The sequence below is a fragment of the Coenobita brevimanus genome, chromosome 65 (genome assembly GCF_032717465.1).
Source record: "Coenobita brevimanus isolate Jiangsu-jjx chromosome 65, ASM3271746v2, whole genome shotgun sequence".
Classification (NCBI taxonomy): domain Eukaryota; kingdom Metazoa; phylum Arthropoda; class Malacostraca; order Decapoda; family Coenobitidae; genus Coenobita; species Coenobita brevimanus.
This window is the reverse complement of record NC_137018.1, coordinates 35,685,861-35,711,553: the sequence shown is the minus strand read 5'-3', so window position 1 is coordinate 35,711,553 and position 25,693 is coordinate 35,685,861. Positions and strand designations below refer to the sequence as shown.

The window sequence follows — 25,693 nt, the reverse complement described above, 5'->3', positions numbered from 1 at the left end:
TATAAAAGTGGAAGCACTGAAGTGTATAAATTGCCAGTACTGCAAACTCAAGATGTAAGGAAAACCCCAGGGCTTAACGGGATCTCAAACTGGATTTTAAAGGAACGCACAGAACAACTGGCAGATAAGACTCACGGTTTAACTGTGTTCACTGGAAGAGGGGAAAGTGCCTCAGGAATGGAAGAGGGCCAATGTGGTACCAATTTATAAAGAAAGAAAAAAAGAAGAATCCCTGAATTACAGACCAGTGTCCTTGACCTGCATGGTTGCAAAACTGTGCAAGAGAATCTTGAAAGACAGATGGATAAAATATCTGGAGGAGATAAATATTTTGGCAGACAGTAGGTTTGGATTCAGAAATGGATGGTCATGTTTCTAATCTGTTGAGCTTCTACTCAAGGGCGACTGACCTACTACTGGAGAGAGATAGCTGGGTGGACTGAGTGTACTTATACCTGGAGAAAGCCTTTGACAAGGTACCTCATAAGTGACTAATGTGGAAATTGGAGCACATAGGAAGACTGAAGGGGAACCTCTTGGAGTGGATGAGAGACTTCATGAGACAAACAGATGAAGACAGTAATAAAGGACAAGATGTAAGGGTGGAGGGAAGTACCAAGTGGGGTCCCGCAGGGCTCAGTGATGACACCCGTAATGTTCCTGATTTACGTAAACGATATGGTGGATGGAATGAACAGTTAGGCAAGTCTGTTTGCAGACGATGCAAAGATCATGAGGAGAACAGAAGTTGAAGAGGATTGTAAAATGCTGCAGGACGATCTGGACAGGATTTATGAGTGCAGCCGGGTATGGGAAATGATATTCAATGCAAAAAAAAGGCAAAATATTGGAAATGGGTAAAAGTACAAAGAGGCCATCACTGAATTACCTGATGGGAAAGGAACCAATAAAAAAAGTGAGAGAACAGAATGACCTGGGAGTGTTGGTCTGGGATAATTTGCCACCTGAAAAACAATACTGTAACAAGATTTCAGACACAGACATACGCTCTTGACAAACATGAGTGTGGCATTTCAATACATGGATGAGGAGAAGACGAAAAAATTGATTGTGGCTATGATCTGCCCCAGGTTGGAATATGTGGCAGTAGTGTGGTCCCCACATTGAAAGATAAAAACAAGATCGAGGGAATACAAAGAGCAGCAATCAAGATGGTCCCCAGCCTGATAGATCTATCATACAAGGAAAGACTAGAAAAGCTGGGTCTGCCTTCCTTAGTAGAAAAGAGAGGGGGAACATGATTGCAGTGTTCAGGGCAATGATGAGAGTAGACAAAACTGACAAAGAAGATCTGTTTTTATGGGATGGGGGAGCAACATGAGGACATGGAAAGAAATTGAAAAAGACAAGTTGCTGAGGGATATCAAGAAATACAGTTTCCCATATAAATGTACTGACCTGTGGAACAGCCAACACAATAAGATTGTCCAGTCCAAAAACTTATATGAGTTTAAAGCAAAGTTTGACTGGCTGAGACAGAGAGATGAGACCCCATGAGCATAGCTCATTTCCTATATATCACAACTGGGTAAATAAATACCACACACACACACACACACACACACACACACACACATGCAGGACATTGTCAGCAGCGAAGCTCCATGCGGATCACGGGAAAATAACACTAAATCAGTGGCTAAATGGAAGCTTGCCTATTGTGAATATGCGAACTGAATGTGTGAGTGGTGGTCCCGTCTCAATAGCGTGAAAATAAACCTGAGGAGTCAGTCAAATACTGTATGAGTAAAACACAGTGACGGTTTTAAATTTTGTAAGACTGCACCATGTCAGTGGGTACTAGTCTATTTTTTCTATCCATATATCTATCTATCTATAGCCAGACGCCCTAATCCCGCAAAGGGTGGCCGCAGACAAAACACCTCCAAGTCGCTCTGTCACCCACCATTTGACTACCCTCCCCCGAACTCACCCCCCCCTCCCTCATATACCTCTCAACTCCATCCCTCCACCTCATCCTCGGTCTACCTCTCCCTCTCCAGTGAATTAGTTCGCAGGGCTCTCCAATGAAGACCAAAACAATGAAAGCATTAAACAGAACCAAATAAGGGTGGCAATTGTGGAGAAAATGACTGAGAAGAATGCCCAGGAATTAAAACAGGTATGAGCAATAATTAGCGAATGGTAAACCTCGATATAACGAACCCTTTCATAGCAAACTCTGGATATAACAACCCACCATTTTCAGAGCGAACTTCCGTCAGATATAGCGGCCGATGGTCGGTGTATGCCGCGGAAGTTAGCGAACCACAATTCCCAGAGCAAACTTCCGCTGGAAATAGCAACCTTTGGTCAGTGTATGAGGCGGAAGTTCACGACCCAATGATCCCTGAGTGAACTTCCGCCAAATATAGCAACCTTTGGTCAATGTATGCGGCGGAAGTTTGCATGCACCAGGCTCCCGTGACTCACCATTGAAGGAGCACCCTCGCGACGAGTCACGTAGGCTAGCTAGCCCATGCGCCTCAACCCTTTCTGTGCTGGGTCTTTCTCAGTCTGTGCATTGTACTCGCTCCGTCTGATTCTCTCCCGCCTTACCTCTCTCCTATGTGCGACCTCTCGTACCACGTGTGACCTACCAACACTTCCGACCAACGGCAAGAATGGCATCTAAATCAACGAGCCCTGCTTCCTCAGGAAAGGGGAAGAGAAAGATTCTCTCCCTGACTGAAAATTTTCAAAATATTAAGGAGTTTGAGGAAGGGGCTACACGAAGTCAACTGCTGAATAAGTATGGCCTTAAGAAAACAACAGTCCATGACCTCATCAAGGGGAAGGAGAAAGTGAAGGCGGCCATGAAAGCAATGGAGGCCGGCAAGAAGGGGAAGGAATTGTACCACAAGTGACAACTTCACACAAAAATCTCGACGAGGCAGTGTACAAGTGGTACACGCAGAAGAGGGCAGAGTTACAGTTCATGGCATTGATATTCAACATGCAGCACAGAGGCTTGCTGGTCACCCAGGCCATGACAATGTCAAGTTTAGCAATGGCTGGCTGTTGCGCTTTAGGCGGCATCATGGCATTGTAAATAAGGCCATAACAGGCAAGCTTCTCAGCGCCGACGTGATGCAGTGGACCCCTTCATAAACCACTTTTGCAAGGAGGAGGAGGAGGGCCTCCACTACTTCCAAATCTAAAACGCTGATGAAACTGGCCTTTTTTGGAAATCACTCCCCCCAAATATGCAGGCATCCAAGACAATCAGCAGCACTCTGGGGAGGAAGAGTGCGAAGGACCGCATATTGGTGGTGGCATGTGCAAACGCTGACGGGTCCCACCACCTGAAACCAGTCACTGTGGGCAAGAGTAGGAAGCCAAGGGCTCTGAAAGACATTTTGAAGAATCTTCCTACTAAGTACCACGGCAGTCCTTTTCCCTGGTTTACCCAAGAAATAATCATGACCTGGTTCCATCACAGTTTTAACCCCTCTGTTCAGTAGCACCAGGCCTTGTTTGGCATCAGTAAGGATGATGTCAAGGCTGTGCTCCTCCTAGACAATGCCCCAGCCCACCCTTCCACTGCAAAACTGTGTTCAAAGGATGGGAAAATAAGGGCAATATTTTCACCTCCCAACACTACTGCCCTACTTCAGCCCATGGACCACGGAATGATAGAATGTGCCAAAAGGCATTATCAGAATATTTACCTGGACCAGTGCTTAGTCATGACAGAGGATGGGATGAAGGAGGAGGAGTACGCAGACACCAGGGGGAAGAAGACCCTAGACAATTTTAAGAAGTATAATACCAAGGATGCAATTTTGAACTGGGCAGAGGCTTGGAGGAAAGTGCCAGACCATTCTCTGCAATGCGTGGTGTAATCCCCTGAAAACCCCCTAGATTCCAATCCAGAAGCCAGATTTCAAGAGATCTCTGCCACCAAAGGCAGCCGAAATGTTGGCTGCAGCTGGCCAAGGCTCCATGCCTACAGAAGAGGTGGAAGAGTGGCTGGATGAGGATGGTGGTCTGACTGGATACCACCACTAGACAAAGGAGGAAATAGTTCAGGAACTGACCACGCCTGAACCACCTGCGAGGAGGAAGAGGAGAGGCCATGTGGGCCATCACTCTCTGCTGCCATCAATGCCGCAGATACACTCTCGGCCGTCACAGAGGACATTAGTGGCTTTCTGGGGGAGAATTATGAACTCCTCAGACTTACTAGGCTGGACCTTATGAGGAAACCAGGCCAGGCAAGTCCAGCAGAAAATATGAGATTTCTCTAAGCCTGTCACCTCGCCTTCAGAAAAAAAGGAATGTGCTGTGTCAGAGACCTCGAGTGTGTCTGTTGCGTCGACGTCCCCTGTGAGCCTCCCCAGTTTGGCTTCTGGCACCAGCACATCTTCCTCCCTGACACAAGTGACACCAGAGCCACTAGAAATGTTTTTCACAGAATCTGATGATGAATGAGTGAATAAAGTGTCATGTAAAGTGTCTATATGGTGTATATAGTACTGAACTGAAGTATAAATATTCTGAAGTGTTCAGTTTGTATTATTAAGTCTAAAATTAAGTACAGTGCCCTACTGATACAGTAAAAAAAATTTCTGGTGTGTACAGTGTTTTGTGCTTTGGTGTACAAGTGTACTGTGTGGTGCCAGCATCTAACCTCTTCAGAAATCCCCCCCGTCTCCCTCCTATTCCTGTGGTGAATACAACATCACTTCTTGGCACTTCCTGGCATGGTAAGTATACTGTAACAGTACTACATTACATTACAGGCATTGTATTTACATGTACAACTTCATACAGGATGGTATTTACTGTACATGTACCGAAAAACTACATAAACCATTGAATTTTCCATGCGAAACTCCATAGAGTAGGTTGTGGTTGTACACGCAGGACCGAATGACTCCACAGATATAGCAACCTTGGGTCGGTAATCCCTCGGTTAATAATGACAAATGGATATAGCGAACTTTCGGATATAACGAGCTACCCCTCCCCCCACTTGGGTCGTTACATCTAAGGTTTACTGCACAAGAACGAACCTCAGAACAGCAGAGGGAGATAAAGGAGTTGAAAAATAAGTTAGAGAGCATCTGCTCACACAATGCTGACCAGGAGAGAAAGGTGTGTGAATTAAAAGCGAGTAATGAATCAGCCACGAGTGAATAAAACAGCTTAAACAGGAAAATAAGAGGCTGGAGGAGGAAATGGACAATACGAAATGTAAACATGACGAGCATGAATCTAAAACAAAGATGTACGAGGAACATACCAAGGAAATCCAAGAACACCACAAGGGGTGGATGAAAACTCAACAGGAAGATAAAACAAGTCTTAAGGAGATTTAAGAACAACAGAAAGGAAAATCAGAAAAAGGTGGAGAAAGAAGTGGTGGTAATAAAAAGTAATGACTCACTTGTCAGATATACAGCAGACAAGAAAAAAATGCATGATTGTCTCAGGTTTGAAAGGAAAACTGATGTCAGTTACATCTGAAAGAGAAAGGAAAGAAATGAGATGGGCGACGGAAATAGTGTCAATAGTTATGGACGGAAATAACAAAGCCCAAAAGGAGATCAAAGAAGTGTTTAGGCTGGGAAAATATGTGGAGGGAGGGGCAAGGCCACTAAAGGTAAAATTTCAATCTCAGGTAACGGTAAATGAAATAATCAACAAGACATGGAAATTAGCAGATAAGTAGGAATTCAAAGATATCTGGATAAGGAGATATGCAATAAGGAAGAGAGAGCTAAAATAAAGGAACTTGTTAAGGAAGCTAAGGAAAAAAACGACCAGAGAACGGAGGAAGAGAAGACAGTTCTATTGGAGAGTTAGGGATCAAAAATTGAGAAGGTGATACCGAAAGGGAGAGGGAGAGACAAGGACAGAATAAATAACACTGCAAAAAGACTGAAAGTGGCACATCCTAATATGTATATATATATATATATATATATATATACACACACACATATATACGAGGTGTGTTCAAAAAGTATCTGACCTTAATTTTTCGTGCGTAAACAAATGAAGCTAGGGAGGCGTGGTTTGGTGCACGTATGTAGGCGATCCTAATGCGCATGCATGAATTTTTTCCCACCAGCAGAAGCTGTCATTTGATGGCAGACCGCCGATAAATGAGGAAGTGTAAGTGAGTGCTGTCAGATTTTCTTTTTAGACAAAATGATGGAAAAACTTGAATAACGCTACTGCATCAAATTTTGTGTAAAGCTTGGCGATTCCCAAGTGGAAACAATTCGCAAGATTCAACAGGTCTTCGGAGACGAAGCAATGGGCAACGCACAGATAAAGGAGTGGTACAAATGCTTCAAAGATGGCCGCACATCAGTGGAGAGTGAAGCACGTTCTGGTAGGCCCTCAACATCCCGAAATGAGATCGTCATTGACCAATTGAGGACCCTGGTGATGCAGGATCGTCGAATCACGATCAGAGAACTTGCAGACGAGGTAGGCATCAGCATTGAATCTGTTCATTCCATTATGAAGGAGGAGTTGGGCTTCAGGAGAATCTCAGCGAAGTTCGTACCAAAGTTGCTAACAATTGAGCAGAAGCAACTCCGTTTGGAGATCGCACAGGACATGCTGGAGACTGTGAACAGCGATCCCAACTTCCTCAACACAGTGATCACTGGCGATGAGTCCTGGGTTTATGGGTAAGACCCAGAAACCAAGTTGCAGTCATCACAATGGAAGCATCCAACATCCCCGAGGCCAAAAAAAGCAAGGCAGGTCCGCAGCAATGTCAAAGTCATGCTGACCGTCTTCTTCGACTCCAGAGGCGTGGTTCATCATGAGTACGCACCACACAGCACAAGCATCACCAAGGAGTATTACCAAGAGGTTCTGTGTCGCCTTCGTGACGCTGTGCGACGCAAACAGCCGGACCTGTGGGCAGCAGGCAATTGGCAGCTCCATCAAGATAACGCACCCGCCTATTCTTCACATTTGATACAGAGTTTCCTGGCCAAACACAACACACCTGTGCTTCGTCAGGCTCCCTACTCTACCGACATGGCTCCGTGTGACATCTGGCTTTTCCCCAAGCTGAAAATGCCCCTCAAAGGGACCAGATTTCAGTCCAGAGAAGACATCATGCGGAATGCAACGGACCAGCTGTGTGCCATCCCAAAAGAGGCGTTCCACTGCTGCTTCCGACAGTGGCAGAACCGTTGGGAGAAGTGTGTGGCAGCCCAAGGGGACTACTTTGAAGGAGATTAGAGTAAGTTTGTTGTATCTGGATACAAGTATTTTTTATGAACAAAGGTCGGATACTTTTTTAACACACCTCGTATATACTGCATCTATATATATATATATATATATATATATATATATATATATATATATATATAAATATACACATATATATATATATATATACACATATATATATATATATATATATATATACATATACATATATATATATATATATATATATATATATACAGTGCTCGTCAGAAGTATCAAGCACCCTGCGTCCCTCCTATGAAACAAACCTTTCAACATTGAAAAAACATATAAATAATGCATTTTATTTACCTTTAGTGCTTCGTAGGGTATCCTTTAAGCTTCTTCACGGACCTGAGACATCTTGGAAGTGAAAGGGCGAGGCTCCTGAGGTGCTGGAGGGGTATTTTGCCCCAGGAGTCACAAATGGCGGCTTCCAGTTTAGGCAGAGAGCTCACGTCCTTCCCTTGGAGACTCTTCTTTACAAGGTACCAGAGGTTTTCAATCTGGTTGAGGTCTGGGCTATTTCCTGGCCAGTCTTTCATGAATGATACCTCGCAGTCACGAAGCCAATTGGTGACCGATCTGACCTTGTGAGCAGGTGCACCGTCCTGCTGAAACACTCGTGCACCTGTTAGCTTGAAGGAGTCTGGTAAATGATCACACAGAAGCTCCAGGTAAACATCCTGATTCACTCTAAGGTTCTTGGGAAGTACAACAAGCTTCCCCAAACCTTTCCCTGAGAAACAACCCCATACCATGAGTGAATCAGGATGTTTAACTGAGCTTTCTACATACCATGGGTCAAGTGGGTCACTACCTTTGCGTCCGTACACACGTGCTCCTCTGTTACAGGTGACACTAAATGTTGCCTCATCAGACCACAACACTGACAACCATTGCTCCTCACCCCAGTTAAGATATTTGTTAGCAAAGGCAAACCTACGAAGTCGCTGGTTTTTTGTGAGAAGAGGCTTCTTCACAGGCCTGTGACTTGTGTAACCAAGTTCATGGACCCTACAAGACACTGTTCTCACAGACACCTCACCAAACACTTCCGGGCTGCTCTCCTTTATTTTCCTTGCACTCACACGAGGATTATATTCCACTGCACGTTTTAAAACATTAACAGACCTTGGGGAAGTTTTCCTAGGCCTACCAGACCGCAGTTTCTTTGTGGGAACTTCGCCACTGTTTTCCACTCGAAACCACGCCCACCACCGACGCACTGTCGATCGAGCCACACCAACCAATTCACTAATTTCCTTTGTCTGGTGGCCTGCCTCCTTTAGAGCAACGATCTGGGATATGATTTCACTTGATAGTTCACGGGTAGGTGCCATAACAAAGTGGCAAAAGCGAAAACACTGCAGGACACTCAGTAAAAAAGGGCGCAAAAAGAGAGGGAGATGCGGCGGAGTTCCTCTCTCTCAGGCAGCCCATGGGCAACTGAGGTGGGAACCAACCAGCGCGTCGGAAGGCCTCAGGCTACCATGACGTCGTGCTAGCGCCGCAAACTTGTGGGTCAATTTTTACCACCAAAAAAGGGTGATTCTTTTTTGGCCATAAGTATTGTGCGCCCAGGGGTAGGCGCTCGATAATTTTGACGAGCACTGTATATATATATACCTAGGTTGCTTCCCCCAAGGAAAGGGAGGTAGCCGAAACAGGACGACACACTCCCAATTTACTCATCCACTCAAACACATTCATTCGCATCTTAGCCCCAAAGTGGAGAAGGGACAGATCCTCAACGCACCACACCGCACGAGGGTCAACTGCGCAGTGTAATCAGTGTCATCCGCAGCAGGGCCCAACAGCAGAGCTAGTTTACCCCTGCCACATCATAACAGACCCATCCCCTTACCTGCATCTAATCTGATCAGCTGATCAGACAAAATGCGGGAGAATATCCTCAGGGCTGCATCATTATTCATTCACAATTTCTCTCCATTCATTTCGATCGTGCACAGCCACTCCTCCTTGCTCACCAGACATCCCCCTCGCATCCAATGCTCTCTGCACATTGTACATCCATCCTATTCATGGCCTTCCTCTCAGCCTTACACCTCTCACATCAGATCTAGTTATCTTTTTCACCAATCGCTCATTATCCATTCTCTCCGTATGCCCAAATCATTGCAACACCCTCTGCTCATCTCCCAAACCACTCCAGTTCTCTTTCGTACTTCATCATTTCTCACTCAATCCATACGCGTCACTACACACATACTGTACTCCTCAGACATCTCATCTCCATTACATTCAAATTACACCCATATTCAATGTTTCAGCCCCATATAATGCAGTTGGTACCACAACACCCTCATACAGCCTTCTCTTTACATCCATTCTAAACCAACGACATCTAAACACTTTTTTCATTCCTCCCAGCACCTTTCCTACTTCATTCATTCTAAACTTCACTTCTGCATCTATTCTTCCATCCACAGCAACCAGTGACCCTAAATACTTAAAACACTCTACCTCCTCAAGCAACTCACCATTCAAAACTATATTCATCTTCCTACCATCTACCAACCACATACATTTCATCACTTTACTTTGATTCTCATTTACTTTCAATATCCTCCTTTCACACAACCTTCCAAACTCCTCTACCAACTGTCTCAATCTCTCCTCTGAATCAGCCACCAGTGCAGTATCATCTGCAAACAGCAGCTGCTTCAGATTCCACTCTCTACCATCAACATTCACCAGACTCAGACCTCCACCTAACACTCTTGCAATCACCTCCCTTAAAACACCATCCATATAAATATTAAACAACCAAGGCAACATCACACATCCCTGCCGCAGCCCCACCCTCATAGGAAACCAATCACTCACAGTATTTCCCACTCTTACATACGCTCAACTATTTACACAAAAACTTTTCACTCCTATTAGTAACCTACCATCAAGTCCATACAATCTTAAAACAGTCCACAAAGCCTCCCTATCAGTTCTATCATACGCTTTCTCTAAATCCATGAATGCCCAAAACACATCTTTACCTTTCGCTAAATACTTTTCACACACCTGTCTCACACCAAACACCTGATCCACGCATCCCCTCCTCCTCCTAAAGCCACACTGCTCATCACCAATCACTCCCTCTGTACCCTCTCTAACTCTCTTAATTAACACTCTACCAAAAACCTTCCCTACAACACTCAACAGACTTATACCCCTAAAGCTAGTACAATCATATTTTTCACCCTTACCTTTATACAATGGGACCACACAAGCACCTGCCCAGTCAACTGGCACCATACCATGCACAAAGCACACATTCAACAATCTTACTAACCAGTCGATAATAGTTGCTCCACCACCTTTCAGACATTCCACAGCACATCCATCCATACCTGCAGCTTTCCCTGTTTTCATCTCCTTTACTGCCTCCTGCACTTCCTCCTTCATGATCTTCTTTAAAGAATCATTCAACTCTCCCAACACATTTATTCCTTGCACCCTTCCATCCTCCACAATCTCAGCCTCCCTTTCCTCCTCTTCATTTAACAATCTTTCAAAATACTCCGCCCATCTCTTCCTTACTGCATCCATCTCAATTAACATCCTTCCATCCTCAGCTTCGTTCTTCCTTCCCAGACTCTCCCCTTCGCACCATTTTCACCTCCTTCCAAAACATTTTCTTATCCTGTTCAAATTTCTCAGTCAACCACCTACCCCACCTCTCATCTGCTGCCACTTTAGCATCACGCACAGCCCTTCTCGATCTATTCCTCTTTTCCTTATACCTCTCATATGACACCTCATCCTTCCTCTGCAGCCACACTTCATATGCACATCTCTTCTCAGCAACTGCCATGCTTACTTCTTTGCACCATCATTCACTTCCTTTTCTTACACCCACACCCACTCATCTCACACCACACACCTCTTCCACATGCCCCACCACAGCACTCTTAAAAAACTGCCATTCCTCCTCCACACTGCCATTTTCCTGATCTTTCACTGCATTCCACTCATCTTTCAATTTCTCCTGATACTCTATCATTTTCTCTATTTTATCCAACTCACTCACTTTCAAAACCTCCCTGCCACACCTAACTCTCCTAGCTCCAGGGTTGGCATCAAAGTGGGTAACCTGGTTTTACCCACCCGGGTTTTTTCAGTAAAACCCACTTGAAAAAAAAACAGTATTTTTCCCACTTTACTGTGTTTTTTAAAAATAATGTATTTAATAAATTCAGTTTTATTTGATTAAATGGTTATATTTTTGCACACAATATCAGAAGTAAATAATAGCTAATCAATCATATTCTATTTCACTGGTGAAAAAAACACATTGCCAAGTATTTACAGTATCTTGGAAGCATAAACTTAGTGATTAAAGAAAAGCTTATTACAATTCTCATCATCAACATGAAAAAAAATGGGAGAAATGGAGTTCCCCTGAGCTAAGCCCTGTATTGGACTATATAGCCCCCCTAGGGTTACAGGAGCGAGCTACCACTTCCGGCACAGCAGCCCGGGCGAGGCTCAAACTCGCAATCCCCCGATTACGAGTCCGGCGCGCTACCACTGTGCTACCGCGCCCCCCATCATCAACATGAGTAAAACATTCTTTTTGCAAATATGAATGTTGACGTTTGATTTTTTCAAAACTATTCATAATACTTCTATTTTTCTAATAGCTTTTATAACCAATATTCTTTTCATTTGAAATGATAATATTTTTGTGTCACAGTAAATTATGGATCTTGCCAAGTTACCCGACCAATATAACATTTTTTTTTTTTTTCCAAATATGAATGCAATCTTTTGCCTCAATGATAAAATAAAAATGACACTTCACTTCCAAATGTCTTATTGACATGAAATAATAATATTTCCTGAAAAATACTAACATTATCCCTTACTGCAATTTCAGAAAATCAAGCCAAAGTTTTCTTCATCTTAAGAATATTTTTACATTGCTTTCCTTCTCAGCAGATTCAGTTTTTATACGTTCACATGTAATGTGGTGAATACAAACTTTACAGCCAACACATCCTGTCTCTAATTTTGACAGTTTTAAAATTACGAGTAAAATTGTTTTTCACAGATATGGTTTTTGGTTTTATTAAGGAGTGGGGTAAGCTTGAAGTGGGGTAAACTTGTTATATAACAGCAATCATTACTGAAGTTAACTTATACATTATGTTGTCTCATACCATTACCAAATATCAATAATTCTATAGCAATATATTATAAACATTGTTTTGTGTTTAAAACAGATGTATTTTATGGGCTTAGATATTTGGTTACCAAAAGCTATTATTACTGTTAAGACAATGTGTGAAATCACTTATGCAACAGAATTTTCAATAATAAGTATTTAGAAGATTGAGAAATGGAAGTATATAATTACCAAAGAAAGGAGAGTAGCAAGGCAACTGACTCCTTCTCCTACTATTGTGTAGTGTGGACTGATCTTTGCCAACTCATGAGTTGTGCAGTGCTCTCAAACTTCTCATGTTGAAGCATGTTTTGTTGTGTAGCAGGCAGCCCAAGGAAAACGGCCAAACAGGTCAAAACATGATTGTGTTCATATCCCTCATTCAAATAACTGTGTGAAAAGATTTTATTGGGCTATTCATAATTATGTACAGCGGAAACATTATTTTAATTAAATTTAAGGTAAACTTTGAAAAAAGCCACTTTTGCCCGGGTTTTGGGGGGTATTTTGTGAAACAAACTGAAAAAACCCAGGTGGGTTAGGCTTTAAAAAAAAAAAGTGTTTTTTTTGCCAACTCTGCCTAGCTCTCACCCATCTCTTACCTACTCTTAACTTTCCCTCGACCAGGTAGTGGTCAGACATACCTCCACCCTCCCGTCTCAAAACTCTCACATCCAACAATCTTCCTACAGTAAAACCTCGATTTAACTGCATTCATTCTAACGGCAACCCCAAACTAACTGCACAAATCTCCCAAGGAATATTTGCAAAAAAATTTTTAAAATTCCCCCCAAATGGGTAAAAATTAGAAAGAAATTCTAATGTGGCGGGCATCGCGTGCATCTTGATTGTCTGTTTGCTGTTTCCCGCCAACTGGGTATGTTTATGCTCACCCAGTCTTCCTCCCGCCTAGCCTGAACCCAAAATGAAAAAATTTAACATGTAAGGTTAGATTTAAGAACTAGTGTTACAGACTTCATAACTTAGCGAACTTTATGTAGTGCCATCTGTTCTACTCCAACCCGCCAACTAACTTACCTGGATTACTGTACAGTAGAGTCGCGATTTAAGACCAAATGAAACAATGATCTTACAATAACATAAGCATTTAATTTCTCCCATAATTATATAATAGCATGGTAATACCACTCAATTGCGCAAGAGAGAAACTGTGGGAAATGGGTGTTTTGGTATTGGATTTCCAGATACAACTCGTGTGTTATGCTTTTGTTGGTCAGTGATTGGTTTCCTCGACCTGACCCGACCCACGTGACCCCCATACCATCAGCCACAGCCTGTTGGCTGCTGCCTAGTGCCTACCTCAGTGTTGTGTGAACGGTCGGTGTGATGAGACATTTATTTGCTTATTTCCTTGCTCCTCGTTTCCTCTCAGAACTGAGCATATGGTTCCAAACTAATTTTAGTTATGCCTAAGAACCCTGAAAGTGCTATGAACACAAGAAAAGCACTGATTCTAAATGAAAATGTAAAATTGTTGGACGAAGTGGTGTGTAGCGTTGCAGCTTAAATGCAAATGATCAGACAGATAAAATGAGTCGGGTTGTTTAAGATGTGGATAGTTTTCTATGTTGGAAAAAAAAAAAGTTAATGATGGAGCAGTAAAATTCATGTATTCGCCTTTAGTGCAATGAGTGTGAAAAAACGAAGAAAAAAAGGCTTTGTGCTCGATCTTTTTGTTATAAACTGACGATCTTTGGTCAGGTAAATTTAGATCTTACAATACGTGAAGACACTACGTGTTGACATAAACAGTTAGGCAAGATAATTATGTGAGTCCAGTTCTTGTGAATTATACTATCATACAAATTATACTGTTTGGCTGACTTGTTTATTTTTCTCGATATCTGCATTCATGTGTATCTGAGAAGTGAGATACGCAATCACTCCATGCTGATGTATAGTTTTTTTTTCCTTTATTGTTGATGACTAATGGCTTTCAAAAAGTTTCACACTGCATTTTTTTTTATATTAGTACTGAAAGTGATTCGTGATGAAATATGCGTGATGCTGGCCAGCCATTATTCACATGTTGTTTTTGTCAAGGTTATGCTTGATTTCTAATGAGGACTGTCAAGAGGCTTAGTGGCAATCCTTGGTGATTAAAATTTTTATGGGGAGTATTAGAAGGCAAAACTAATAGGTTAGGTTAGGTCAGAATGTAGTAGCTATGCACTGATGTGCCCAGTCTGTGAGGTCGTATGCAAACACACTGTCTTCGGTGTCTTATGGCAGACGTATTTCTAATAACCTATCTTTAAATATACTGTACTTTTAACAAAAAATATGAGGCTCCTAGAACCTAACCCCTTATTTTACATGTAAATATATGTCATGTTTTAGCGCGAAATCGATTTTGCACATGGTTCTGCATAACCTATAATGTGTTGTATGAAGACTCAACTGTACTGTACTTACCTGGATTACTGTACAGTGCTTTACTACAACACCACACCTACCTGCTTTCTTTTGTTCTAAATATAATTCTTTTTAATTGATTTTGTATGTCTGCACATGTTTATATGCTTAAAAAAGTGTTAAAATGTGTTAGCGTGAGATCTGGGGGCATTGATAGGTGTAAGCCCCAATCTAACGGAATTTCGTTTTTTTCGGCATGCTCAGGGCCCCCTAGGGTGCCGTTAAATCGAGGTTTTACTGTACTACATTGCTGGACACAACCACACTGTCCATCAATGCTCTATCAACAACCCTTCCACCCTCCTGTCTCATCCATGTATACTTATATCTTTCTTCTCAAACAAGGTATTTCCAATCACCATCTCTCGCTCAGCGCACATCCCTATCATTCATTCCCCATTTTCATTTCTTCCAGGCACACCATGCATACCAACTACACCTTCAACTGCTACATTTCCCACTCTAGCATTCAGATCTCCCATCATTACCACATTCACATTCGCTCCAAAACTCTGCAGACACTCATCAACATCATTCTAGAAAGACTCTCTCTCTTCTTCATCCCTCTCACTACCAGGCCCATATGCACTCACAAACACTCACAACTCACGTTCAACTTTCGCTTTCACCCACATCAGTCTCGATGACACCTCCTTCCATTCAATCACACACTGCTGTACTTCCAGACTCACTAACAATGCCACACCTTCTCTTGTCTTTCCTCTATCAACACCTGGCAATCTTCCATTCACACTTCCAAACTCAGACTCACCTTTCTCTTTCATTTTTGTGTCACTCAAAGCTAACACATCCAACTTTCCTCTCACAAACATTATCACAATCTCCTCCTGTTTAGCCTCAGTCATACTACATCCACGCACATTCATAGACCCAATCTTCAGGGTACGGGGATAACTCAATCCCACATCCCTTTCTCTGGCCTCTCTTTTTAGGAACTAAAAAACAGAGGAGGGGGGGGTCCCCTCACCCCGCCCCTTTTAGTCGCCTTTTACTACACACAGGGAATATGGTGGCAGTATTCTTCCTAATAAAACCTGGCCGCAGAGTAGTAGTACCACCCCACAGTGCGGCCAGATTGTGTCCCCTCTGCCACAGGGGGGTGACACAATTTTTTTATGGTTAATGAGCCAGACATTATGTGCTCTGTACAGACCAAGCCAAGAGAGAATACTGAAATCCAAATGGGAGATGGGAAGTACAAACTATGGAGAAATTATAAAGAAATAACAGGAGTGATGATAGCAGCGAAAAACAGCCTACATGTGGATAGTCTCGAACTGGGAGAAGGTATGGTTGAAGTGATATACATGATACTAGAAACAGGAGGGAAAGGCAAGAGAGACATCGCAGTAGCGTATGTCACCCACCTCAAGACATGGACATGGAATGAGGAGGAATCTCAAAAGATGTTGTCGGACATGGTCAGACAGCTACAGAGAGTGATTAAGAAAAGCAACAGCATAATCCTGATGGGTGACTTTAATTGTAAAGAGGTAAACTGGGAGGAGTGGGACTCAGGATGTAAAGTAATCCCTTTAATATCCAGATGCCTAATAACTGGACACCCCAATGTCTGGACATCTTGGGTTCGGGCCTTCGGAACCCCAAAATGGCCAAAAAACGTAAAAAGGCCAAAACAAATCCAACATTTTTTTCACCCGTAATTTGCACTTCGAGCATGGTGCCGACCAGCTGTGTTTTGCCGCGCACTTCTGCCGACGTTCGCCAGGGCGATGTTGTCTCCTCCCCATTTCCTGCTTAACCATCGTCGTGAGTGCACGCTCCTCACCATGGCCGCCCAGGTGCTCACTTTTGTGGTGGTGCCCTACCTCCTGTAGGCCCTGCTGTTCTTCTGCTGCCTCTTACTTGTGTGTGTGATGATGGCCCCGCTGCCTGAGAAGAGGGAGTGGTTCTGATTCTGGAGAAGAAGAGGGAGATATTGGAGAAGGTGGATGCGGGATGGTCGACTTCTCGCATCCTCTGTGAATTCAACCTGGCCCGCTCTACCTTGTCTGATATCAAGAAATCCCAGGACAAACTCACCCAGTACACGGCTGACTTCACATCGAAAACTAAATGCAACGTGGCGAGGAAAGTTCTGTACACTCCCAGGTTTGCAGAAATTGACCGCTCCATGCTGATTTGGTAACAACAACATGCTGCTGGTGTGCTGATGCACGGTACGGAAATGAAGGCTGCCGCCGAGAAGTTTGCCAGGCTACATGACACCCCAGATTTCAAGGCATCCGAGGATTGGCTCTTCGCTTTCAAGTTACGCAATGGACTTACCAACCATAAGGCCCATGGCGAAGCTCAAAATGCCAACTAGGAGGGAGCAGAGGAGTTTCGGCAGAAGGTGAAGGGCTTGATCGACAGGGAGGGCCTCACTCTCAGTCAAGTCTACAATGTTGATGAAACTGGTCAATTCTATTGTTTGCTGCCAACGAACACTCTGGCAGACAAGAAGGAGAAGAGTCTACCCTGCTGCAAGCTCTTGAAGCAATGGATATCTGCTTTGTGTTGTGCCAATGTTAATGGCATGCACCGGCTCAAGCCCATTATTGTTGGTTGTGCAAAGCAGCCTCAGTGCCTTCGTGGGGTGATGGATGTCCTTCCTGTCATGGGGTACCATTCTGTGACGGCTTGGTTCACAGCCAAGATCTTCAAAGACTGGTTTCACCAGCACTTCGTCAAGGAGGTCATCCATTACCAGACGAACACACTGGGAATCCCGCGTGACCAGGTAAAGGCCCTCCTCCTCGACAATGCAATGCATCTGCTCACCCGTGTGACATGGACTTGGTGGCTGAGAATGACGCATTAGGTGCTTGTTTTTGCCACCTAATACGACTGCTCTAATCCAAACAATGGACCAAGGAGTGATCGTGGCAATGAAGAGGCTGTACCGATGGAAGTTCCTGGACGAGGTGATGGTTGTTCTCGAGGACGAGGACGAGCGAGGAAAGGACGGGACACGCGAGGCCAGCAGACTTTGGAAAACCATCACCGCTACAACATCAAGTCTGCAATCTACAACTGGGGCCAGTGCATGGAAGGAAGTCTCTGTCAAGACTCTAGAAAATGGTTGGTCTCATCTGCTTCTCGGAACGGATGTGGAGCACGATTTCCTAGGTTTTGACGAGGATGACTTCCATGCACGTCTACGTGCGCGTGGCGACAATGATGATGTGGACGAAGTGCGTGAGTGGTTGGATGACGACGTGGGCGATCCTGGGTATCAGACCATGTCTGATATTGAGATCGCACCTTCAGTTGCAGGTGTCAGTACCCAGCTTGAAGATTCCAACGAGGACGGCAACGATGATGCGGACTCCTCTCAGCGCGACACTACTCGAGCCATCCCCAAGCTGAGCACACTCTGGGAACACGTAGAGTTAGTTCTCGACTACCTGGAACACCTGGACTGCGACAAGGAGATGGAACTCTTGGGACTTGTGGAGGAAGTGTGCGCTTTCAGGCAGCGCACCATTAATCGCCAAAATCGTCGTTCCTTGCGTCAATCAACCACTGACAGCTTTTTCAGACCCATGACCCCCACTGTGCCCAGCCCTGGCTCCACACCATTGCCTCCCCAAGACAGGCCCTCATCCTCCGAGCCACAGCCCAGCACATCAGGCATGGTGGAGTCACCACTGGACGTGAGTTTGCGCCTCTCTTCAGAGTCGTCTGCAGTGGGTAGTCCATCACCACGACCAAGCAACGCACCCCTAGGCCACCTGCTTCAGCTACTCTCAGACTCTGACAGTGATTAAACGACAAGAGCTCTCCACTAGACCACACAGGAATTTACAGTGTTGTGCAGTGAAGAAAACAGTGTGTATTGTTAAGAAATTATAATTGTGAGTGCAAAGACTAAAGTGCAGAGTGCAACACTGATTTTATTGACGTTCAATGGAGTGCAAATTAGACTAGAGTGTGTAATGTTAAGAAAATGGATTTATGAGTGCAAAGACTTAAGTGCAGAGTGCAACACTTATTTCATTAAGGTGCAATGGAGCGCAAGTAAGACTAGAGTGCGCAGTGTTAAGAGAATGGAATTCTGAGTGCAAATGACTAAGTTCATTGCAAGACTTCATGTACAGTGTACTGCAGGTGCTTCAGGTACTCCTTTTTACTGTCAGAGTCTGAGAGGAGGCGGGTTATTCATCGAGATGGCCAGGGACTTATTGTCAGTACTCAGAATGTTTCATATTGTACTGTATTTTCCATACTTACCTCTAAAACCTCATTTCACTCTTTTATGTCCCTTATTGGTGTGAATAGGGTCTTAGGTGCTATGCATGTGCAGTAGGGAGGTGTTTTTCTAAGTTAGGCTAGGTTAGGGTCCATAAGTACCAGTCCAGGAGCCAGGGACTTGTTGTAAGTACCCAGAATGTTTGATATTGAATAAACTCACTTCTAAAACCTCATTCTCTGGGTTTTTTGCATTTATTTCAGTCTTTTTATGTCCCTTATTGGTGTGATTTGGGTCTTAAACAGATGCTATGCATGTCCAGCGGGAGTTGTATAGGTATTTTTCTGAGTCAGGGTAGGTTAGGGTCCATAAGTACAAGTCCAGGAGGCTGGGGCCCACTTTCCGGACATGCTTTTGGCTCTATTACATCGGAAAGTGGAGGGATTACTGTACATATGTAAATAAAGACATGCTAAGAATGATAATAACTTCATACATCTGACTAACTCTGTAATATGTATCAGTAGTCTGGAATCCGCATCTCAAAAAACACATAGATAAGACTGAAAAGGTACAAAGGACAAGATGGGCACCAAGTTTAAGGGACCTAAGCTGTGAAGAAAGGCTTGAAAAATTAAACCTACCAACATAACAGGTAAGAAGGAAAAAAAGAGACATGATTATGTAATATAAATGCATCACAGGAAAAAGAGAAAATAAACGTAAATGAGTATATAACCTACAGGGAAGCAACATTAAGAGGATACTGCAGAAAACTGTACAAAAAAATCAATGATACAGACGTAAGGAAATGCAATCTCCCAAATAGAACACATGATCTGTGGAATGCACTACTGAATGAAATAGTGTGTGCCAAAACTATTCATAAATCTAAAGACATGTATGATAAAAACGGTTCAAAACATGAGATGGTACGAGCTTGACTCATTCCTGTAAAGATACAGTTAGGTAAGAACATGAACACACACACACACACACACACACACACACACACACACACGCACACACACACACAGTTTGGATTCAAAAGTGGAAGGTCATACGTTTCCAACTTGTTGAGCTTTTACTCAAAAGCAACTGACGTGGTACACGAGAGAGACAGCTGGGTGGATTGTGAGTATCTCGATTTGGAGAAAGCCTTTGACAAGGTAACCCACAAGCGACTAATGTGGAAATTGGAACACATAGGAGGACTGAAGGGAAACGTCCTGGAGTGGATGAGAGACTTCTTGAGAGACAGACAAATGAGGATAGTATTAAAGGACAAGATGTCTGGATGGAGGGAAGTAACAAGTGGAGTCCCACAGGGCTCGGTGTTAGAGACAGTAATGTTCCTGATTTACGTAAATGATATGGTAGATGGAATGAACAGTTATGCAAGTCTGTTTGCTGATGATGCAAAGAATTTGAGGAGAGAAGAAGTTGAGGAAGACAGTAAAATGGTGCAGGAAGACTTGAACAGGATCCAAGATTGGAGCCAGATGTGGGAAATGAAATTTAACGCAAAAAAATGTAAAATATTGGAAATGGGTAAGGGTACCAAGAGGCCATCACTGAATTACATGATGGGTAATGAACCAATCAAAAAAGTGAGAGAAGAGAAAGATTTGGGAGTGCTGGTACAGGATAGTTTGTCATCAGAAAAACATATTAACAAGATAGAGATACGTACAATCTCTTTACTAACATACGAGTGGCATTCCATTACATGGTTGAGGAAATGATGAAAAAATTGATAGTGGACATGATCTGCCCCAGGTTGGAATATGCAGCAGTAGTGTGGTCCCCACACAAGAAGAAAGATATAAATAAGATTGAGAAAATACAAAGTACAGCAACCAAGATGGCCCCCAGCCTGGCAGATCCGTCTTATGGAGAGTGGCTGGAAAAGCTGGACCTGCCTTCCCTAGAAGAAGGGAGAGAAAGGAGGGACATGACTGTAGTGTTCAGGGCCATGATGGGACTAGATAAAACTGATAAAAATGATCGGTTCCTATGGGATGGGATGGGACAAGAGGACACGGAATGAAACTGAAAAAGCCAAGTTGTATGAAGGATATCAAGAAATATAGCTTTCCATATAGATGCACAGACCTGTGGAACAGCCTGGACAAAGAGATCGTCCAGTCTAAACACGTAAACGAGTTCAAGGCAAAATTTGACAATGAGAAAAAGAGACGGGACCCCATGAGCGTAGCTCATTTCCTGTATATCATAACTAGGTAAATACACACACACACAACACACACACACACACACACACACACACACACACACACATACACACTCGTCAAAGCTATTAATGAGGAGGTTAAACAATAAGCTCAGGACAGTAAACCCACAATACATTAAACTTCATTAATCTGAACTTCAGTTAAATTAACCTCTGTGAGCCTACCAAATGACCTTCAAATACATAGAACAAAAGGTTGATTATTGAGGTGATTCTGCCACCAGACCAAACAAATGATAAAGGAGGTCAATCAATGGGCTCAGTACACAAAATCCTCGATAAGCTGAACTTCGCTAATCTGAACTGCAGCCATATCAACTTTTGTGAGCCTAACGAACTACCTTCAAATATATCGAACAAAAGGTTGATTACTTTTGTGAGCCTAACGAACTACCTTCAAATACATCGAACAAAAGGTTGATTAATTGAGGTGACGCAGCCACCAAACCAAACAAAAAGTAAATAAAAAGGTAATGTTTTATTATCATTATTTTCTGTTCAGTTGTTTACTCATCACCATCATCATCATCAGGACCTCCTTTCCCACCTTAGGGCAGGGTGAGGAGCAGCAATGTCCAGACAGCCCAAATTTGCCCAGTCCAATGGGCCATGCTTCCATTCACTCATCATTCAAGCCCCCAGAATCCTGGCCCTATTGGATATGCCAAAAACATTCACCACGCTCTGTAGCTTCATGTAATTGTATCCAATAGAGTCAATCTGGACGCTGCCATGTTAAAAAGAGATGCTAAAATCCCTGATCATGCACTTCTCCTTACAACATTCATCCATCCAGCTCGATCTCTTGTCAGTTCCCTAGCCTCAACGACTTCCAAACCTCTCTTACTCACACATTCATCCACCATATCTCTCCACCTTCTCCTTGGCCTACTTCGCCTCCTCCCTCCTTTGAATTTGCTCAGATATGCCTTTTTCACCACTCTATTGTTATCCATTCTCTCCACATGACCATACCATCTCAGTACACTCTTCGATTCTGGTGTCCACCGACTTCCTCACTCCGCATCTTTCACAAACCACATTATTTCGTATCCTATCCACCCTCTGTGCTCCATATACATTCCTCAGCAGTCCCATCTCCACTGCTCTTACTCTTGACTTTTCATTTTCATGCCACACCAAAGTCTCACATCCATATGTAAAAGTTGGCACTAACACTCCTTCATGTAAGCCTCATGCAGCTGCAACATTCAAGCCTCTGTTTCTTATCAAGGCCTTCATTGCAACAGCTACTTTTCTTCCTTGTGTAACTCTACTTTCAACTTCTTTTGCACATTTTCCTCTCTTTTCTATCACTGTACCCAAGTATTTGCACTCAATCACCAATTCCAGTCTCTCTCCATTCATTGTTACATAGCACTGGAAGTCACCTTCTCTCTCAATAACCATCACTTTACTCTCTTCTACATTTACTTTCAAGGCACGACAATCACAGACATCAGCAAAACTCTGCACTAGCTTACCAAGTTCTTGTCCGGTACTTGCAAGTACTGCATCATCAGCATACAACAAATTTGAGACATTCCATCCATCACCATTCATTAATGAAAATATTTAATATTTATCTATACAGTATCAAGGTACACAGTATAAACCCACACAAAACTGACATAAAACTGTGAACATCTATAAGTCTGTTGGGTATATATCGAGATTTGTTTTAAACAGAACTTTCAGTCTTTATGTTCCCCTAAAGAACATCAGCTATTTTGTCAGCTTTTCTCCCAGTTAGTCCAAAATACCATACTGATGGCAGACGGTTTACTGTCAACTGCAAATAACATTGGTTCACTGCACAAGGATAGCCCTGCAAGGGTGGTTGCTTGCTGCAGTTGAAGGGTTTACTCAGCCAGACCAGGGTTGATTAACAACAACAACTGTATCTCCATTATCTTGGAGTATAACATCCGTTTCAATAATACCAAGATAATGAAATATCCAAAGCATTAATGTACATACAAATACCCAATCATGCACATCATACCTTCAAAGAGGAGGGTTGCAACACACATTGTGTTCAGGTCAAATCCCCTGATGCGAGTGAGGTACATCTTCTTTATCCCATCACTCAGGAGGCCCATTAGCCCAGATGGAGGTTTCAGAGCATGACCTAATAATGGGAGACTTGAGTATAATGATACAGTAAATCCCTAAATATTCATTTGGACCAATTCTCTCCCAGTTACTCACATAATACAGTAAAGTATACCACAACTGTACTTGCATCATATTTCCTTACATCACCTACCAAATCTAAACTGCTGATTATCCATAAGCCTGATGGACGCTGGTTGACATCGGTGGAAGGCAACCTGTCTCATGCAGGCTAGGCCACTTGCAAAGTCCGGGAACACGACTGACCCATATCGTCTCACAGCAGGGATTGGACGCACTTTGAGTGTCACCTCTGTTACTACTCCCAGTGTTCCTGTATGTTGGTAATATTAACTACAATGTACCCACACTGGAAATATATTTTCAAGGGTATTTAACCCTTAAATTCAAGGAAGATTTAAAAAGAAATGCCTGGTTCCTCAAACTGTAATTGCAGAGCATCCTTTCCAATGCCAAGAGCAAAGTATGGTACTGAACAAAGAACGGGAGACTGGAATGAAACAAATCTCTTTTTTACAGGCCATACTACAGTAAATGCTCAAGGATCAACAACTAACCTTCCTACATTTTCATTAAGTGAGGTATACAGTAACATGTACTACAATTTCATTATTTTAAAAATTTACTACTACTTCTATAAACTAATTACTGGTATATTAAATTATGCACAGTAACCATAACTCTTCCGTACAACAAAATCTGAAATTCAAAGTTAATATTTAAAAACTACAGTACATTGCATTCAGCCTTTAACAACTCTGAATGAAGATTACAGTGTCCTGTTCTCATGATGGTGCTGGAGAGGGATACCTTTGCATGGTGGCAGCAGTATAACTGGGCAGCTCTTCTGCTCAGTTATACAAATGCCCCTTAACTCATTCCCTATCCTCTGAAAGATAAATGATGGGCTGCAGGAAAGAGGTAAAGTAACTTCAATCTGCAGTTTACCAGATTCAAATTCAGATGAACCACGGGCTACAACTACCCTTATTTATCATGCAACATTGTTTACATAGGCAATAACACATATATCTTCTTGTATTCAGAAAAAAGAAAGAAAAATCCCATTATTTTGTCAACCATTCAAGGAAAATATGCAATTATATGAAATTAAATACCTGTTACTAACACACCTGAAGATCCACTGTTTCTTGGTTGCCTTTACTGCTTCTGGTTGGTAATTCAGCTTTAGATAAGTTAAGAAAAGGGCTGACCAGAGATTCTTCTAACTCACCACCTTGTCTGATGATCTTTCATTTCATGTGAGTTTTTTTTTTCTTTCTTTTTTAATTCTTTTTCTGGTTTTGTGATTTACCACCATATTCTTCACTGTACAAGAAATATTTGTTTATTTTCCCCACGGCATGATGTCCCATGAACTGGACTATAGCATAAGATACAATTACCACCAATTCCTTAACACAAAACAATAAAGCTGTATAAAGAAACCCATACTGCTATCCATCAATCTACCTATAGTCAGCTGCCTTAATTCTGTAATGGGAGGCCACAAACAAATTATTTCCATGTCACCCTATTCTCTGGCATCTGATACCCCTACCTCCAACTCACACATCTCTGTCTCTCATATCTCTCTCCATTCCATTCCTCCATCTCATCCTCAGTCTCACCCTCCACCTCGCTCACATCCAATCTTCTATTTAGTCTCTCATTCTCCATCCTCTCCACAAGGCCAAACCATCTAAAAGTACTTTTCTTAAGGCTTTCAATCATATCACATCAACACCACTATGCTCCTTCCCTTCTCATTCGTCTGTCTGTTTCTCCATTTAACTCCACATGCTCCTCAAAAATAACTCATTTCCAATGTTTTCACTCTTCATTTGTGTCCTTCAAACAGGGTCCATACTTCACTTCCATACATTAGAGTGCTACCTACTTCTTCATTCATCTTTATCATTCACTTTCTGTCTTCCCTCCTCTCTTTTCCATCCTTCCTGTCACTTTTTATTACAGCAGACCCTCGCTATAATGGATTAATTGAGGGAAAGTCATGTTCTTTGAGCAGAAAGTTCGTTGTATCCATGGGTCCCCCTCAGGCTGGATTTCAGGCACAAGTTCAAATATAAATGAGTACAATAGCTTATTTTTGTACTAAAAATGAAAACTATACCCTTTTTACAGTAACCTGTTCCATAATTAACCCTTTTGTAACATACTTCACATCCTTGTCACAGCACTTCATGACTAGAAC

At 42.8% G+C, this 25,693-nt stretch overlaps 1 protein-coding gene across 1 annotated transcript in view; it reads right to left on the bottom strand.

Annotated features, from left to right (window-relative positions):
* Positions 1-25,693, bottom strand: part of Agps (alkyldihydroxyacetonephosphate synthase) — a 93,857-nt gene that overhangs the window by 14,811 nt on the left and 53,353 nt on the right. The window contains exons 8-9 of the mRNA XM_080276617.1: positions 23,612-23,791; positions 23,348-23,473 (exon numbers count right to left, since the gene is read on the bottom strand). Coding sequence (XP_080132743.1) covers positions 23,348-23,473; positions 23,612-23,791 — 306 coding nt within the window. The remainder of the gene's footprint in view (positions 1-23,347; positions 23,474-23,611; positions 23,792-25,693) is intronic.